The 19915-nt window shown below is 49.1% G+C and overlaps 1 protein-coding gene across 1 annotated transcript; it reads right to left on the bottom strand.

The window, feature by feature from the left end:
* Positions 1-7788: 7788 nt before the first annotated feature.
* On the bottom strand, positions 7789-11227 carry LOC103181734 (cytochrome c oxidase assembly protein COX20, mitochondrial; the record flags this gene model as incomplete). The annotated part of the gene is given in 3 exon segments (XM_007898396.2): positions 7789-8755; positions 10331-10394; positions 11113-11227. Coding segments are annotated over 3 exon segments (333 nt in total), but the record flags the coding sequence as incomplete, so codon positions are not given.
* Between the last annotated feature and the right edge of the window lie 8688 nt (positions 11228-19915).

Below are 19915 nucleotides of genomic sequence, written 5' to 3'. Positions count from 1 at the left end.
GAGAGAGAAAAGGCGGGGAGGGCTCTCTCTCTTTGCCTCTCTGTCTCACTCTCACCACCCCTAGTCTCCCCCTCTCGCAGTCTCCCCCTCTCAGTCTCTCTCACTATCTCAGTCTCTCTCTCTCTCCAGCCTCTCTCTTTCTGCCTCTCTCTATCTCAGTTTCTCAGTCTGTCCCACATGGGAGGACTCTAGCTCCCATGACAACCAGAAAAAAGTGCCATATATTTGTTACAGAATATAGATGTATCTCTGAATGGTGTGTACTTTCCTCTGTCGCTATGTAGTTACAGGATACGATGCATTTCTCATATTTTGGGGCTTAATTAAAGCATTTTGTAATATAGCTCATCAACGATAGGAGATCCCCCAAAACAGATGCCCATGACACTGCCAGATGCAAGACCTTTCCGATGAGGTATAAATCATATCTCTACGTCAATTGTTTATTGCGTGATTGACGGATACACTGACACACAGACATTGTCATTTTATTAATATAGCTAGAAGAATATATATATGGTGAAAATTTGTGTATATATGTTTAGACTGAAAGCTCAACCACTGATGGCAGAGCGGGGGACGTGAATGCCAGCCGTGCAGAGGGAGCAGGCAGGTTGGTGGGGTTGAAGAATGTCACAGAGGTAAGGTTGGATTAGACTGTGGAGGGATTTAAAAGAGAATTCAATCCTGTGGGGGATGGGGAGGGAGCCGGTGGAACTGGTCAGGGATGGGGGTGGTAGGCTTGCGGATCCTAGTGTGGAGAGTAGAATTGGGAAATCTGGTAAGCAGAGTTGGCATGGACGTGATGAAAACATGGATAAGTGTGGGCAGTCTGAGGGAGGAGAAAGCTGAACAGGTCAAAGTATGGATGGGAGGTTCAAAGGACACTTGAGAGTCGAATTTAAAAAAACAAGGTTCTGCACTGGCTCCATGAGGTGGGGTGTGCATCCATGTAGATTGGGGCTGTCAGCATATAATGCAAATAGATATTTTAAAACATATAAAGTGGAAAATGCATAATTTTTTGTTTAACATCGACAATTTTTAATTTGCTTTCACGTCAAAAGCAGACATGTAACCTATTGAAGTCATAGGTTACATGAGTTAAAGATAAAAAAGAGAGAGACTGATATCGGAACCATCTTAAGTTTTGCCACTATTGCAATGTTTCTCCTGCTTGCTAACCTAGCCACCCTGAACTATAATTGGGGAACTTCACCAACCCAAGAGAAATATAATGCTTAAAACTACTCTCTGATGTGCTCCAGGCCATGGATGCAGGGTAACTCACACACTTCTACTTTGAATTATCCCAGGATCTTATTATTTTAATTGAGCCTTTGCCAGCTGTTGTGGGATCCATCAGCTGTAAAAAAGCTGGAGTTTCCAACAGCAGCTTTTGCTACAAGAACTGACTCAGTCTCCTGGCCAGCAGTCACCCACATAAAGTTGGTCATTCACTTGATGGCTGTTTGTCTGACATTGCTGTGCACAAATTAGCTTTATTTGCTGACAAATACACAGTCACCATGCTTTACAGAAACATTAAACATTTTGAGATTCTCAAATGTTATAAGTGCTGTATCAATTGCAGATTATTATTCATTATAATCTGCAATCAGCAAGCACAAAGTATGCCTTACATTGAACCTTCCTTTTTTCTTTGCGACTCACATCTACCTTTAAGTCGATGGCCTCCACTGCATATGTCGAACATGATCCCACTTCAATTCATCTTTCTATTTTCATTCAGTGACAGTTCTAGCATTGCCTGCCCTGTTCCAGCCAAATTTAGGAGCAGTGTCTCACTTTCTCTTTGGCCATCAATTTTACACGGCTTCAACGATTTTAATGTCATAACAACTTTGGTCGTCTCCATTTCTCCACACCTTTCCCACCATTCCTCTGCTGTCCACCTCCATACTTGCACCAAACTCTGCACACCCTTCACCCTTCCTCGCCAATCTCCACTGTCTTACCAGCGTGTGGATTTCAAGGTCTTCACCCTAAACTCCAAATCCATCCACTCCCTGACACCTCCTCATCTCTCTGATCTCCTCCTATCCTACTCCTCCACTCAGCTCCACACTCAGCTAACTTGGGCTTGCTGTGCACACCCCTCTCTGTGACATATTGGAAACAATATGGAGAACCTTCAGTTCCCATGCTCCTAACCTCGGGAACTTCCTCACTCTACCACACCGTCTCGCATTCTCTCTTTCTGTCTTTAAATCACGTTTCAAATCCTAGTTCTTTGAACGCATCTATGGTGATCTACCCCTTCACTTCCTCCCCCACTTGGCATCCAACCCCCTTTAAGCGTCCTGAAATGTAACCTTACATGAATAGCGATATATAAATGCAAGTTAAGTGTGATCTTGTAAAAGAGTTGTACTGGAAAATTAATACATTTTCATTTGGCTGTCTCACTCACCCCTGTGTATTTATTTCCATCTGTAGATTACCTTTGTACCATATGGAGACTTTAACACCTCCTTCCAGCATATCACAATCTGTTAATGATGCCTTCAGCTAAACTGCCTCCAAGGAGACATGCTGGCATTGGACTCTCAGAATCATGTCCAACCATCTGTGTTGGTCTCAGTAGTCAATTCCTGAGTCAGGTTTGTCACCAATACTCTAGGCACTGCTCATGACAAACCAGCCTTTCTGGCTCATCAGTGTGGTTTCAAGAGGCAGACCAGTCACTGGGGGCAGGCATCCTTTCCACTCAGCTCCTGTTAACTCAGGAAGCCAAACTCTGCAAGAAAAGGACTAAAAGATCACCAGAGAGGGTTGACTTGATTTCGACATTCTGTTGACAAGTTTGTCACTTTGGAGCCAGCTGAGCACCAAGGGGACCCACTTGTGTTTGCCCCCAAGGAAATGAAGTCACACGTGATACATTAACTTAACTTTGTAATTCAGATGCTGATGACTGATTGCATTTCCAAAATTCTCATTATTTTCTGCTTTTATCTCAGATTTTCATCTAACTATAAACATCTACAGTTTTTGATTTGATATCCTCAATTTGTTTCCCATTTAACCAACAAACTTGTTGGGCAGGACCTCATTGCAGTAAGAACACAAGCCAATTCAGGTTCAAAATTGCAGGCCCAGAATGCATGTCACAGTATTACGCAATCTCCTTGGGGTTGAGTTGAATCTGTGACCGAATGCTACATGGCAACTAAATGTTGGAATTGAGTCAACTCTGCAGTGGTCTCGTAGTCCAGTTTGTTTCTGAGCTAGATGGGTCTGTAGTAATCCAAGGCACTTCTGCAGACAGACCAGTTAGCCTAAATTGCATAAATTGGAGAGGCAGACAGTGGGGCTGGGATTCTTCGCACTGTCTTACTATCTAGCTAATGGGTAGGATAATTCTAATTGGACAAGTGTAGGGAAGTTTGACCGTGCCTTCAGCTCCCCTCTCGACTCTCTACCCCCTCCTCGCTCCCTCCCTTCCCTCCCCTCACCCTGACCATTTCCCCCCGATGCTCGGGTCCCGACCCAACTGTCCAGCGCCTTGGGACGTCCTTCCGACGTGAAAGGCGCTCTATAAATGGAATCTTGTTGTTGTTGTTTGTCAGACTGTGCTCACAATGGCAAGCTATGCAGTTTTAGTTAGCTAAACTGCAGCAGTGCTTTCTTTCCATACTCTGGGAATCCCAAGCTTTGGCTCTTCCCAATGTACACCTAAGACTTTCCAGAATTATGTAAGCTGTAGAATTAAGTAACCAGGTAGAAAGCACACGTTCCATTCTAGAATCAGGAAAATTTCCATGTGGGGGTGATACACATATGTGGAACGTTCAGTTTGATTTGGATACTCTTAAGCGTGATGGGCTTATACAATACATGCCCATTAAAGATCCCACAGCACTACTGCAATATTGTGCCTCATATAGATTTGGTTCAATAGTTTGTGCTTTTTCTCCTCCCCCTCCCCCCTCCTCCAATTGCCTCTCCCCTCCTGGGTGATTCATGCAGAAGTACAAATGCTTGAGTAGTGGCTGTCGTCCAGTACCTTATCTCACGCCTCGCAGGCTGGGCTGTCAGTGTTGGCAGAGTATTACAGCCAAATTGTTTTATGCCATGTAGTTTGTTGTGTATTGGAAAGTGTATTGTGGACTAAATTATTTGATTATTAACCGAGGATACAACAACATTTTGCAGAGACAAGGACTCTGGAAATCATAAACATAAAATATTTGCATTGCTTTAAGTGTGGGGACATTTGCAACAATGTGCATTAACAGGGTCAACCTGAGACTAATAAATGTCCAGCATCTGTTACAGACACTCTAACTGACGTAAAGCATCAAAGGTTCAAAGCTTTCTACAGCCCTTGTCACGAGAATCTAATAGTGATTGCTCACTTTTGATAAAACATCTTCATGTCAATTTACTATGAGAGCAATTTGTCACAATATCCGAAAATAGCATCAGTTTAGATTTTTCCATCTTCTTAAGAGTGGTTGTGTCGATCGTTTTTTTGGCTATGTTCCTCATTTGTAAATTTCCAAGCCTTTTATGGACCACAACGACTTGTTAAACAAACAAAGAAAATTACATTTGTAAAGCGCCTTTCACATTGGGTGGACGTCCCAAGGCGCTGGACAGTCAGTGTTTCGGACCCGAGTTGTGGGTTGGGATCTTGGGAGGGTGGAGAGCAGGGGAGGAAGGAGGGTGACCAAAGGTACGCTCGAAGAGGGTCTTGTGACAAGTCTTGAAGGAGGCAAGATAGGGGGTGAGGCGGAGGGACTGTGGGATGTAGTTCCAGAGTGTGGGGTTCAGAGTGGCAAAAGGGCTTCCCGCCAATGGTGGGGCGGGTGAGGGGGGGTACATGATGCAGCCCAGAGCCTGGTGTTTGTAGGGACCATTATGTACAAAAGCATTATGAACTGGGTTAACATATTTGCTTTTATTCAAACTAAAATCTCACGATTGTCAATTGTCTATAAAACTCAGGCATTTGTGATGTTTCAGATCTCTATGGCTGCTTGGAGATCCTGGCTGGGTCGGAAATCTGTAGAAGAAAAATGGCAGCTGGGAATTGCACCTGTCTCACAATCCATCTTATTGTGAACCCAAGCAGTGCAGCAACCCGCAATGCAGGAGGAAAAGACAGCTGCAGCTCACCTGTTGGACTATTTTACGGTTTTTGAAGTTGAAACTGTGTCAGAAATAAACGTTTGTGCATTTTCACAGCCCGAAAAAGATCATTGAATCAAATTTGTTTTGAAACATATGCAAAGACAGTGGTCAGTTGTTTGCAAACTCTTGTCAGCAAATCAGCCAGTCCAGATTGGGCCAGTTTCTATACCTTTCACAGCAGATCCTGGCAGCTTGAATGATTCCTTGATATTAAAATTGATTAGTATTATTATTTCTATTATTATTAATAAAATTAATTGAACTTTAAAACAATTCTGATGCAGTTTATCAATCCACTTTGTATCAATGCAATATGATGAACTTCATGGATCTTTCATGAGAATTTCAGTGGTTTGAAATTGAAACTTGTTTAGGGCACGTTATCAATTATGTGAACAGACATTTTCACTTTTGACATGGACAAAATCTAAGCATTGCACACAATTGCTGGATAAAATTCTCTGCTTCCCTAAGAGGTGCCATTTCCAAAAAAGACTTTTAACATGGACAATGTTGAAATAAAAACCATCATCATGTTTCACATTAATTATGTGGTGCAACTCTAATGGGAACTCATCGTTAAATAAATATAGCAAACTCCTTCAGTTTTGATTTTAGTAACTTTAGACATAAATGCAGTACTGTGTTCTCGAAATACAACAGTCTGCACTTATATACAGTAACTTCCTGTTAACTTGTCTCTCCAAGGGAAAGGTGACGAGTTATCCGGAGTGGTGAGTTAAGCATATATGTAAATACATATAAAAATGCAGCTAGGATATTGACAGCAGGGTGACTTAAGTGGTTGTGACAAGTTAAATTGAAGTTTATTGAAGCATTTTCATGTAGGTTCAATGTCTGAAGTGCTTCACAGAGATGATGGTGGGGGGAGCGGGGGAAATCACCTAGCAAAGAGGGGCAGAGTTTTGATGGTATTTATAAATAATAATTTTTGCATCATATGATAACACCTTATCACGTTGTCAAAATATCTCAAATTACATCACAGGATTTACTGTAGCGTGTAGTGACTGTATATGTGTGGACAAACATTACTGATCAAAGGCACAGACAAAAAGATATTTTAACTCTTTAATGGCAGGGAGATACTTTGAAAGGCAAAGGGATTTGGGGAAAAGAGTTCTGGAGCATAGAGGCACAATGTCTGAAAACTCAGACACTGATGATGGGATGGAGGAAGTGAGGAAGGAATAGTACACCTGAATCGGAATACTTTTGATTTTTTTCATAGAATTTCACAGTAAGCAACTAAATGGCTAAGCAAAACACTTGGGCAATTCTTACAAACACGAATTGGGATGTCCTCCCGACGTGAAAGGCACTATATAAATGTAATCTTGTTGTTGTTGTATTACATACCCAAAGTTGTTAATGGGCTCTTGACAAACCCACAATCAATGTGAAGATATTTGGCGAAATGTTTCCTTACTCCACACGCCTGTTTACCTAGGAGTAAGTAGGAACCCGGTTGTTGGTCGACTGGCGGATCGTTTTTCTGGGGCTAATAATCCCTTCCAAAAAATAAATAAATAATAATTTGGACACTCAATCCACAGCAGTTTGTGGGAAACTGCTGTGTGCAATTGGCTGCCATGTTTCGCCCACAAAATATACAGTGAATCCACTTTACAGTATGTTCTGTGAAGCTCTTTCAGACATCTCAAAGACTTGATAAGGTGCTATATCAAATGCAAGGATTATTATTATTTACTTTCAATAAACCTCTGCTTTAGTAACATAAAATGGCACATTGTAATAACTCAGTCTCAGTTATAAAGAGGTTCATTGTTGTGTTTGAAATGAACATAGCATCCTCCCCACATTAGTTTTAGTTTTGATGATACTTTAACCTTTGGCAAGCTACTTAAGCCTAATATAAGTAATGGATTTGGTGGTAGAGTGGAATAACCAACTGCATAATGGTTGTTTTTTGCCCATTGGTCTTTTGCAACCAGCAACTGGGTTGAGCATATCTTATAACTCATTTCATGTGGGACTCTTACCGTCATCAACAAGAGAAAAGTGATATTACATCATATTTGAATGAATTACCAGAGTTGAAAGGGTGGCTTGCTACCTCATTTTACCACTCAATCCCTAGCCACAAAGTCTCCCACAATTACTTAATGTAGAATAGTGCAACAACAAATCACATTTGTATAGAGACTTTCAAGTCAGAAAGACAATTCAAGGCACTTAACAGCCGAGGGTTTACAGGCATGTACAAGATCACAGTGAGCAGAGACGAAAGGTGCAGTGCATTCAATTGAATGCAATGGTGCAGCATTCAATGAACACCAAACAAGGACAGAAGTCAAGCAGTCCATTTGTTTCATTCTGTAGATTCTGTAGATTCCCCAACAAAATACACAGTCACTACATTTTACAGTAAATCCTGTGAAGCACTTTGAGACGTCCTCCTGGTGTGAAAGTAGCTATATTAAATGCAAGCATTATTGTCATTATTATTAGATTCAGATTCCTGGATCAAATGGACAGATTTGGGGCCGAGTATATTTAAGGCACATGTTTTTGAAGCAAGTGAAAATTGGTTCAGATATTCATAGTAAGCTTCAAACTCTGAAGTACTTATAACATTAAATTGCATTAATTTCAAGGTATATTTTTATTAACATCATGACACAATACAGTATAACTGTGGATAGGAGCCTTCCTTTTTTTCCAATTTTGGTTTAACTAACATAGGGCTAATTTCATTTGAGCTTTACCCTACTTATCCTACACTTGGAGCAAAACTGACAAAATGGCTTAACAACAACAATAACAAGTTACATTTGTATAGCGCCTTTCATGTCTGGAGGACGGCCCAAGGCCCTGCACTCAAAATTATTCCCTAGAAGAAAACAAAGTATGAGAGATCCAGTCATTGTGTATCGAGCTCAACGGAGTTTGCTTTTATATAATAGTGTATAATTTAAAATAATTTCCATAACTTATGTTCTGCAATGTATTCTTTAAAACCTCACAGTATGATCCTTGTCCAACCAGCTCCACGGATCAAAACATCAACAGTGCATTACTATTCATCTGTTGCCTTAAAACCATGATGCCATCTGTCTTTATCTAATCTCAAAGACCTCAAAGAAAATAGCTGCATCGTTTTACTCCTGGCACAAAATAGTTGTCTCAGCACTTCATCTTAATTATTTTAGATTTTTTATAAGTAATTTGTTGTCTTTTCTTGGGCAACAACAAATCAGTGTCTTTCCTCAACCAAAACACCATTAATATTTATAATAGATAACCTATTAAAGAATATATCTGCAATTCCCAATTTCTATTTTATACAGGGCATTCACAGAGAAAACTAGACATTCCCAGCTATTGGTTTAGTATTTCAACCAATATTTGTAACTCAGCCCTCGGACATACATTTTTCTGGCTGTTAACCAGATTCTTCTATGAGTTGTCTTCTTGGTCGTTTCTGCTGCTACTTTCCAGTTTTCTGTTTGGATCCATTTTGGTCCCTTCAAACATGACCTTGTTTCTCATGCCTTCCTGAACCATTCGCTGCTGTATTCTTAGTTTTGCATTCTGATATCTGCAATATGTCCTGAAAAGAAGTTAAAATATGTCATCTGCTTCTTATTATTCTGCCTCCAAATTCATTTACAAGTTCAGATGAATAGGCCCTTTGAACCCATATGATTTAAGTGATTTGAAATATCCTCCCGATATGAAAGGCGCTGCATAAATGTAAATTGTACTGTATATGATCTAAAACCTTTCAGAATATAACTCTATCAGCAGAACAAGCATAATGAGCTGAATGTTTCACCCCTAGTAAGAAGGTTGAAGGGTGATCTGATTGAGCTGTTTAAAATGATAAAAGGATTTGACAATGTAGATGGAGAGAAACTTTTCCTCTGGTTAAACAAATCCAGAACAAGGGGACATCTTAAAATTAGAGCAAAAAACAATTAAGACTCAAATTAGAAAACATAGTTCACATAAAGGGTTGTGGAAATGTGGAATTCACTACCCCAAAAGCTTGTACAGTAAGCTCCTGATAACTCAACCCTGACTTAACTTGTCACTACCACTTAAGTCATCTTACTCTTAATATCTCAGCTGGATTTATTTATACATAAGAGTAACTCGCCATTCTGGATAATTCATCACTGAGTCCTTTTGCCTTGAAGTTATCAGGAGTTGACTGTAGACACCAATTCAATTGGAATATTTAAGAGGGAGGCAGATGAATATTTAGCGTTTAGGGTTGTCGGGTGATTTAGTAAAAGGGCAAGGAATGTTATTAAGTTGCAGTTTAGCCATGATCTGATAACATAGTAGAACAGGCTTGACAGACTAAAATGTCTACTGTTCATATCTCCTTATGTTCTTACCTCCTATTACACCATCAAGTGTTTTTTTTAAAATGAATCCTTGAAAGGATTGAGTGAGGACAAAACCTTTAGGATCAGCTGTGATGTGATGCTCTCACTGTGACACACAAGCAACTGTGTTCCTGAAGAACAAGGCTCTGTCCCCACAGTGAAAGCAATAATTTAACCAACCCCACACAGGAATGAAAGAAGGGCGACAAGGTAATAAAAAGCACAAAAAAATTCCACCAATAATCTTGTGGTTAAAAGCACTGCCTGGTGTAGCACACAAGGCAATATAAGGTTATAGATTCAATTCCCAGTCTGTACTGCTAGCACATTTTAGCAGTTTGTACATTACAACTAGCTTAATAGCAGTCCGGGGCTAGGACAGGGAGAATCAGGTGTGCTGCTGTTCCCAGGTACTACTGACCAGTTACTGGAAAATGCATGTGTGGAATTGAGCTCGAGTCAGTTTACGTTCAGCTGTGATCCCGCAACAGCTTGTATGATTCCATGGTTTCTGGCTGGTCTCCAGTAACTTCATCCATGTGGACATTCTTCACATGTGAACCTGGAGAATGATGTCTCCATGGTTATTGGACCATGAAGGACATCGTTGTCCAGGATCACACATGAATGTCCACACGGATGAAATACTGGAAAGCAGCCAGAAACATATATCGCTTTGAGTCAGCGCTTTAAGGAGTTCAGAGGCGAAAGCAATCCAAACAAAAGCAAGTGTGAAGGCAAATTTAAACAAAGCATTAAAATGCTTCAAAACTGATAGAAAACAGACTTACCATGTCCCCATAGTTGTAAGTAGAAATCCTCCGATGCCAAAGTCAAAGGATCGCTTCACTCTGCCTGTGGGGTGGGGGAAGGGAAGCCAAAAATACATTTATTTTTTTCCCAAACTCTTAAATTATAAATACAAGCTAGAAATCTTTGAAGCTTTAGCCAGTCATTAAAGGAGTCCTATTTGCGGTATTCCTCACCTTCACCATTTCTAAACTTCACATCTCGTCACGTTTTTCTCCCAAATACACAGTCTTACAATATATTTGGAAAACAGATTTACACAGAATTGTAATATATTCTGTGAAGTGCTTTGAACCGTCTCAACGATGTAATAAGGTGCTATATCAATGTTCAATCTATAGTTGTCCAATCTAAGATTTCTAACACTAGTCAGTGCGGGGTCACAAGCAGTAATAACCTGGGTTTTGTTTTGGGACCTATAACTTTCAAGTGTTTTAAATAATAATAGGACCACCCTACCCGTTAGGGCTTTCACTTGGAGCTGAGAGGGGAGAATCGCTGCCGCAATCTGCCCCTTTAAACCCCGCCAATGAGCCAGGCTGGCTGGTCTGTGGCATGGAGAATTGCAGACCAGGAGCCAGACTACCGAGATCAGCACAGTGGGTGCCTCATTCTGACATTCCATCACCAAGCAAGTCACCCCCGGGAGGATGGTCACATAATACATGTTAAACTTGTTTCTGAATTAAGGAACAGAGTATAATTAGGAATATTGTCAATGTCATTTGGCAAAGATTATTGAAATATTTAGGTGAATGCTTACTTGTCACCAGGAAATGACTCAGTCCAACTGCAATGGCCCCGGCTGATCCGTACAGCACAGACTCTCGAGCACAGGGAGTGTTCTGAACATCCAAGATTCCCAGGAGTTTGAACGACTAAAAACACAAACATGTTAGTACTTTCTTAGAAACAATCCCAAAGAGAAACTCCAATTCTACACAAAATCCGGCATCAGCAAGACTTGGTTTGTCATGTCAATGGATTGTTTCAATGACAAAATAAACAGGGCCAGGGGCTGAGGGCCAGGAGGTGAGGCTGGAGGATGGAGGGGATGAAGGTAGGGGTTGAGGGCAGGGGGTAATTTGTGGCTGGGATTCTGGATGATGGTGAGTGTGTCTGTGGAGCGCCGTGTGTCTGTGTATGGGGATGGGGCTGTGGCTCAGTGTGTCTCAGGAGGTCTGTGTCTATGGCTGTGTCAGTGTTGTGCTCAGGGTGTCTGTGCTCAGTGGTCTGTGTTCAGTGCTCAGGGTGTCTGTGCTCAGTGGTCTGTGCTCAGTGCTCAGGGTGTCTGTGCTCAGTGGTCTGTGCTCAGTGTGATGGGTGTCTGTGCTCAGGGTGTATGTGTGTCTTTGCTTGGGGTGTATGTGTGACAGTGTCTCTGTGCTCAGGGTGTCAGTGTGTCTGTGCTCAGGGTGTCTGTGCTCAGGGTATCACGGTCTGTGCTCAGGGTGTCAGGATGTCTGTACTCTGGGTATCAGGGTCTGTGCTCAGGTTATCAGGATGTCTGTGCTCAGAGTGTCAGGATATCTGTGCTCAGGGTGACAGGGTGACTGTGCTCAGGGTGACTGTGCTCAGGGTGACTGTGCTCAGGGTGTCAGGATGTCTGTGGTCAGGGTGACTGTGCTCAGGGTGTCAGGATGTCTGTGCTCAGGGTGACTGTGCTCAGGGTGTCAGGATGTCTGTGGTCAGGGTGACTGTGCTCAGGGTGTCAGGATGTCTGTGGTCAGGGTGACTGTGCTCAGGGTGTCAGGATGTCTGTGGTCAGGGTGACTGTGCTCAGGGTGTCAGGATGTCTGTGGTCAGGGTGACTGTGCTCAGGGTGTCAGGGTGTCTGTGCTCAGGGTGTCAGGATATCTGTGCTCAGGGTGACAGGGTTTTGTGCTCAGGGTGTCTGTGCTCAGGGTGACAGGGTTTTGTGCTCAGGGTGTCTGTGCTCAGGGTGACAGGGTTTTGTGCTCAGGGTGTCTGTGCTCAGGGTGTCGGGGTGTCTGTGCTCAAGGAGTGTGCTCAGGGTTACAGGGTGTCTGTGTCAGGGTGTCAGGATGTCAGGGTGTCGTGCTCAGTTGTCAGGGTGGCTGCGCTCATGGTGTGAGTGTTTGTACTCAGGGTATCAGTGTGTCTGTGGTTAGGGTGTCAGCGTGTCTGTGCTCAGCGTGTCAGGAAGTCTGTGCTCAGGGTGTCAGGGTCTCTGTGCTCAGAGTGTCAGGGTGGCAGAATATCAGGGTATCAGGATGTCTGTGCTCAGGGTGTCAGTGTGTTATCGTGTCAGGGCATCTGTGCTCAAAGTGTCAGGGTGTCAGAATATCAGGGTCAGGGTGTCAGGGTGTCTGCGCTCAGGGTGTCAGGGTGTGTGTGCTCATGGTGTCAGGGTGTCTGCGCTCAGGGTGTCAGGGCATCGGGGTGTCAGGGTGTGTGTGCTCAGGGTGTCAGTGTGTCTATGCTCAGAGTGTCAGTGTGTTAGCGTGTCAGGGAATCTGTGCTCAGGGTGTCAAAGTGTCAGGGTATCTGGGTGTCTGCTCAGAGTGTCAGGGTGTCAGAATATCAGGGTGTCTGTGCTCAGGGTGTCAGGGTGTGTGTGCTCAGGGTGTCAGGATGTCTGTGCTCAGGGTGTCAGGTTATCAGGGTGTCTGTGCTAAGGGTGTCTGGGTGGCAGGGTGTCTGGGTGTCAGGGTGTCAGGGTGGCAGGGTGTCTGGGTGGCAGGCTGTCTGGGTGTCAGGGTGTCTGGGTGTCAGGGTGTCTGGGTGTCTGGGTGGCAGGGTGTCTGGGTGGCAGGGTGTCTGGGTGTCTGGGTGTCAGGGTGTCTGGGTGGAGGGGTGTCTGGGTGGCAGGGTGTCTGGGTGGAGGGGTGTCTGGGTGTCAGGGTGTCAGGCTGTCTGAGTGTCTGGGTGTCAGGGTGTGTGGGTGTGTGGGTGTCTGGGTGTCAGGGTGTCTGGGTGGCAGGGTGTCTGGGTGTCTGGGTGGAGGTGTGTCAGTGTGTCAGTGTGTCTGGGTGTCAGGGTGTCAGGGTGTCTGGGTGTCAGGGTGTCAGGGTGTCTGGGTGTCTGGGTGTCAGGCTGTCTGGGTGTCTGGGTGTCTGGGTGTCAGGGTGTGTGGGTGTCAGGGTGTCTGGGTGTCAGGGTGTCTGGGTGTCAGGGTGTCTGGGTGTCAGGGTGGCAGGGTGGCAGGGTGGCAGGGTGTCTGGGTGTGTGGGTGGAGGTGTGTCAGTGTGTCTGGGTGTCAGGGTGTCTGGGTATCAGGGTGTCTGGGTGTCTGGGTGGCAGGGTGTCTGGGTGGAGGTGTGTCAGTGTGTCAGTGTGTCAGTGTGTCTGGGTGTCAGGGTGTCTGGGTGTCTGGGTGTCTGGGTGTCTGGGTGGAGGTGTGTCAGTGTGTCAGTGTGTCTGGGTGTCTGGGTGTCTGGGTGTCTGGGTGGCAGGGTGTCTGGGTGGCAGGGTGTCTGGGTGGCAGGGTGTCTGGGTATCTGGGTGGAGGGGTGTCTGGGTGGAGGGGTGTCTGGGTGGCAGGGTGTCTGGGTGGAGGTGTGTCAGTGTGTCTGGGTGTCAGGGTGTCAGGGTGTCTGGGTATCAGGGTGTCTGGGTGTCTGGGTGTCTGGGTGGAGGTGTGTCAGTGTGTCAGTGTGTCAGTGTGTCTGGGTGTCAGGGTGTCTGGGTGTCAGGGTGTCTGGGTGTCAGGGTGTCTGGGTGTCTGGGTGGAGGTGTGTCAGTGTGTCTGGGTGTCTGGGTGTCAGGGTGTCTGGGTGCCTGGGTGTCTGGGTGGCAGGGTGTCTGGGTGGCAGGGTGTCTGGGTGGCAGGGTGTCTGGGTGTCAGGGTGTCTGGGTGTCTGGGTGTCAGGGTGTCAGGCTGTCTGGCTGTCTGGGTGTCTGGGTGTCTGGGTGTCAGGGTGTCAGGGTGTCTGGGTGGCAGGGTGTCTGGGTATCTGGGTGGAGGGGTGTCTGGGTGGAGGGGTGTCTGGGTGGCAGGGTGTCTGGGTGGCAGGGTGTCTGGGTGTCAGGGTGTCTGGGTGTCTGGGTGTGTGGGTGTGTGGGTGTCAGGGTGTCAGGGTGTCAGGGTGTCTGGGTGTCAGGGTGTCAGGGTGTCTGGGTGTGTGGGTGTCAGGCTGTCTGGGTGTCAGGGTGTGTGGGTGTCAGGGTGTCTGGGTGTCTGGGTGTCAGGGGGTCTGGGTGTCTGGGTGTCTGGGTGTCTGGGTGGAGGTGTGTCTGGGTGTCAGGGTGTCAGGGTGTCTGGGTGGCAGGGTGTCTGGGTGTCTGGGTGTCTGGGTGGAGGTGTGTCAGTGTGTCTGGGTGTCAGGGTGTCTGGGTGTCAGGGTGTCTGGGTGTCTGGGTGGAGGTGTGTCAGTGTGTCTGGGTGTCAGGGTGTCTGGGTGGCAGGGTGTCTGGGTGTCTGGGTGTCAGGGTGTCTGGGTGTCAGGGTGTCTGGGTGTCTGGGTGTCAGGCTGTCTGGGTGTCAGGCTGTCTGGGTGTCTGGGTGTCTGGGTGTCTGGGTGTCAGGGTGTCTGGGTGTCTGGGTGTCTGGGTGTCAGGGTGTCTGGGTGTCTGGGTGTCAGGGTGTCTGGGTGTCTGGGTGTCAGGGTGTCTGGGTGTCAGGGTGTGTGGGTGTCAGGCTGTCTGGGTGTCAGGGTGTCAGGGTGTCAGGGTGTCAGGGTGTCAGGCTGTCTGGGTGTCAGGGTGTCAGGGTGTCTGGGTGTCTGGGTGTCAGGGTGTCTAGGTGTCTGGGTGTCAGGGTGTCTGGGTGTCTGGGTGTCAGGGTGTCTGGGTGTCAGGCTGTCTGGGTGTTAGGGTGTCTGGGTGTCAGGGTGTCAGGGTGTGTGGGTGTCAGTGTGTCAGGGTGTCTGGGTGGCAGGGTGTCAGGGTGTCGGGGTGTCTGGGTGTCGGGGTGTCTGGGTGTCGGGGTGTCTGGGTGTCAGGGTGTCTGGGTGTCAGGGTGTCAGGGTGTGTGGGTGTCAGTGTGTCAGTGTGTCAGGGTGTCAGGGTGTCTGGGTGTCAGGGTGTCTGGGTGTGTGGGTGTCTGGGTGTCAGGCTGTCTGGGTGTCAGGGTGTGTGGGTGTCAGTGTGTCAGGGTGTCAGGGTGTCAGGGTGTGTGGGTATCAGGGTGTCTGGGTGTCTGGGTGTCAGGGTGTGTGGGTGTCAGTGTGTCAGTGTGTCAGGGTGTCTGGGTGTCAGGGTGTCTGGGTGTCAGGGTGTCAGGGTGTCTGGGTGTCAGGGTGTCAGGGTGTGTGGGTGTCAGTGTGTCAGGCTGTCTGGGTGTCAGGATGTCTGGGTGTCTGGGTGTCAGGGTGTCAGGCTGTCAGGGTGTCAGGCTGTCTGGGTGTCAGGGTGTCTGGGTGTCAGGGTGTCAGGGTGTCTGGGTGTCTGGGTGTCAGGCTGTCTGGGTGTCTGGGTGTCGGGGTGTCTGGGTGTCTGGGTGTCAGTGTGTCAGTGTGTCAGGGTGTCAGGGTGTCTGGGTGTCAGGGTGTGTGGGTGTCAGTGTGTCAGGGTGTCAGGGTGTCTGGGTGTCTGGGTGTCAGGGTGTCTGGGTGTCAGGGTGTGTGGGTGTCAGTGTGTCAGGGTGTCAGGGTGTCAGGGTGTGTGGGTATCAGGGTGTCTGGGTGTCAGGGTGTGTGGGTGTCAGGGTGTCTGGGTGTCAGGGTGTCTGGGTGTCAGGGTGTCTGGGTGTCTGGGTGTCTGGGTGTCTGGGTGTCAGGGTGTCTGGGTGTCTGGGTGTCAGGGTGTCAGGGTGTCAGGGTGTGTGGGTGTCAGTGTGTCAGGCTGTCTGGGTGTCAGGATGTCTGGGTGTCAGGGTGTCTGGGTGTCAGGCTGTCAGGCTGTCAGGGTGTCAGGCTGTCTGGGTGTCTGGGTGTCAGGGTGTCTGGGTGTCTGGGTGTCAGGGTGTCAGGGTGTCAGGGTGTCTGGGTGTCAGGGTGTCAGGCTGTCTGGGTGTCTGGGTGTCAGGGTGTGTGGGTGTCAGTGTGTCAGGATGTCAGGGTGTCAGGGTGTCGGGGTGTCTGGGTGTCTGGGTGTCTGGGTGTCAGTGTGTCAGTGTGTCAGTGTGTCAGGGTGTCAGGGTGTCTGGGTGTCAGGGTGTGTGGGTGTCAGTGTGTCAGGGTGTCAGGGTGTCTGGGTGTCTGGGTGTCAGGGTGTCTGGGTGTCAGGGTGTCTGGGTGTCTGGGTGTCTGGGTGTCTGGGTGTCTGGGTGTGTGGGTGTCAGTGTGTCAGGGTGTCAGGGTGTCTGGGTGTCTGGGTGTCTGGGTGTCAGGGTGTCTGGGTGTCAGGGTGTGTGGGTGTCAGTGTGTCAGTGTGTCAGGGTGTCAGGGTGTCTGGGTGTCTGGGTGGCAGGGTGTCTGGGTGGCAGGGTGTCTGGGTGTCAGGGTGTCTGGGTGTCAGGGTGTCTGGGTGTCAGGGTGTGTGGGTATCTGGGTGGAGGGGTGTCTGGGTGGAGGGGTGTCAGTGTGTCAGGGTGTCAGGGTGTCTGGGTGTCTGGGTGTCTGGGTGGCAGGGTGTCTGGGTGGCAGGGTGTCTGGGTGTCAGGGTGTCTGGGTGTCAGGGTGTCTGGGTGTCAGGGTGTCTGGGTGTCTGGGTGTCTGGGTGTCTGGGTGTCAGGGTGTCAGGGTGTCAGGGTGTCTGGGTGGCAGGGTGTCTGGGTGGCAGGGTGTCTGGGTATCTGGGTGGAGGGGTGTCTGGGTGGAGGGGTGTCTGGGTGGCAGGGTGTCTGGGTGGAGGTGTGTCAGTGTGTCTGGGTGTCAGGGTGTCAGGGTGTCTGGGTATCAGGGTGTCTGGGTGTCTGGGTGGCAGGGTGTCTGGGTGTCTGGGTGGAGGTGTGTCAGTGTGTCAGTGTGTCAGTGTGTCTGGGTGTCAGGGTGTCTGGGTGTCAGGGTGTCTGGGGTGTCTGAAAAAGTGACAAGCCGAGCAACAGTCACATTCTGTAGCTATGTTACATTGAAAGCTGTAATAATCCCTCCAAAACAAAACAATAATAAATTGGTCATTTTCAATCCATGACTGTTTGTGGGACATTGCTGTGTGCAATCGGCTGCCGCGCTTCACCCACACAAGACAGTCAATTCACTTTACAGTATATTCTGTGAAGAGCTTTGGGACGTCGAGAAGACGTGAAAAGCGCTATATCAAATGCAAGGATTATTATTATTAAAGCTGTGCTGCTGACTGCTGTCAATGCAATTATACAATTGCTCCAAGAGCTCCAGGATGCTACTCGCGTGAAGCGCGCAATACAAATGTAAGTTGTTGATTGTCATCAGTGTCTATTATAATTCATTAATTGACAGAGACACTTAATCCCTCCCTCCACACACTGTAACCCTCGGAGTGACGGTCAGGTCATGTGACACACTGTGACCCTCGGAGTGACGGTCAGGTCATGTGACTCGGAGGCAAGCTGACACCACTTCCGGTCTCGAGCGGGACGCACTGCTCACCTTCGTGATGCGCATGCGCGGAAGTGCTGGAGCGGCGGGCCGCGAGCAGGGAACGAGTGTGACGGTGGGGCCGTCATGGCAACCGAGAGTGACGGGGAGAAGCCCAAGGTACTCACTCACTGTAACAGCACACCTCCACCCACACACCCAGACAGCCTGACACCCACACACCCTGACACCCTGACACCCAGACACCCTGACACCCTGACACCCAGACACCCTGACACCCTGACACCCAGACACCCTGACACCCTGACACCCAGACACCCTGACACCCTGACACCCTGACACCCAGACACCCTGACACCCTGACACCCAGACACCCTGACACCCTGACACCCAGACACCCTGACACCCTGACACCCTGACACCCTGACACCCACACACCCTGACACCCTGACACCCACACACCCTGACACCCTGACACCCTGACACCCTGACACCCACACACCCTGACACCCAGACACCCTGACACCCTGACACCCAGACAGCCTGCCACCCCGACACACTGACACCCAGACACCCCTCCACCCAGACAGCCTGACACCCAGACACCCTGACATCCTGACACCTGACACACCTCCACCCACACACCCACACACCCCTCCCACCCCACACACCCCTCCACCCACACACCAGACAGCCTGACACCCAGACACCCACACACCCAGACAGCCTGCCACCCAGACAGCCTGCCACCCAGACAGCCTGCCACCCTGACACCCTGCCACCCAGACACACAGACACCCAGACACACCTCCACCCACACACCCTGATACCCACACACCCCTCCACCCACACACCCACACACCCTGACACCCAGACACCCTGACACCACACACCCACACACCCAGACACCCAGACAGCCTGCCACCCCTCCACCCCTCCACCCAGACACCCAGACACCCAGACACCCTGACACCCAGACACCCTGACACACTGACACCCAGACACCCAGACACCCCTCCACCCAGACAGCCTGACACCCAGACACCCTGACATCCTGACACCCCTCCACCCACACACCCACACACCCCTCCACCCACACACCCCTCCACCCACACACCCAGACGGCCTGACACCCAGACACCCACACACCCAGACAGCCTGCCACCCAGACAGCCTGCCACCCTGACACCCTGCCACCCTGACACCCTGCCACCCAGACACACAGACACCCAGACACACCTCCACCCACACACCCTGATACCCACACACCCCTCCACCCACACACCCACACACCCTGACACCCAGACACCCTGACACCCACACACCCACACACCCAGACACCCAGACAGCCTGCCACCCCTCCACCCCTCCACCCCTCCACCCAGACACCCAGACACCCTGACACCCAGACACCCTGACACACTGACACCCAGACACCCAGACACCCTGACACCCAGACACCCAGACACCCTGACACCCAGACACCCTGACACACTGACACCCAGACACCCAGACACCCTGCCACCCCTCCACCCCTCCACCCAGACACCCAGACACCCTGACACCCTGACACACTGACACCCAGACACCCAGACACCCTGACACCCAGACACCCAGACACCCACACACCCTGACACCCACACACCCAGACACCCAGAAAGCCTGCCACCCCTCCACCCAGACACCCAGACACCCAGACACCCAGACACCCTGACACCCAGACACCCTGACACACTGACACCCAGACACCCAGACACCCTGACACCCAGACACCCAGACACCCTGACACCCAGACACCCTGACACACTGACACCCAGACACCCTGCCACCCCTCCACCCAGACACCCAGACACCCAGACACCCTGACACCCAGACACCCTGACACACTGACACCCAGACACCCTGACACCCAGACACCCAGACACCCAGACACCCAGACACCCAGACACCCTGACACCCACACACCCTGACACCCACACACCCTGACACCCAGACACCCTGACACCCAGACACCCTGCCACCCAGACACCCTGACACCCTGCCACCCAGACACCCTGACACACTGACACCCTGACACCCAGACACCCTGACACCCAGACACCCTGACACCCACACACCCACACACCCACACACCCTGACACGCAGACACCCAGACACCCTGACACCCAGACACCCAGACACCCAGACACCCTGACACCCAGACAC

This window comes from Callorhinchus milii, unplaced genomic scaffold (assembly GCF_018977255.1).
Source record: "Callorhinchus milii isolate IMCB2004 unplaced genomic scaffold, IMCB_Cmil_1.0 Scaffold3, whole genome shotgun sequence".
Lineage (NCBI taxonomy): Eukaryota > Metazoa > Chordata > Chondrichthyes > Chimaeriformes > Callorhinchidae > Callorhinchus > Callorhinchus milii.
Note: the sequence above shows the minus strand (reverse complement) of the source record. Positions and strands in the feature narration are given on the sequence as shown.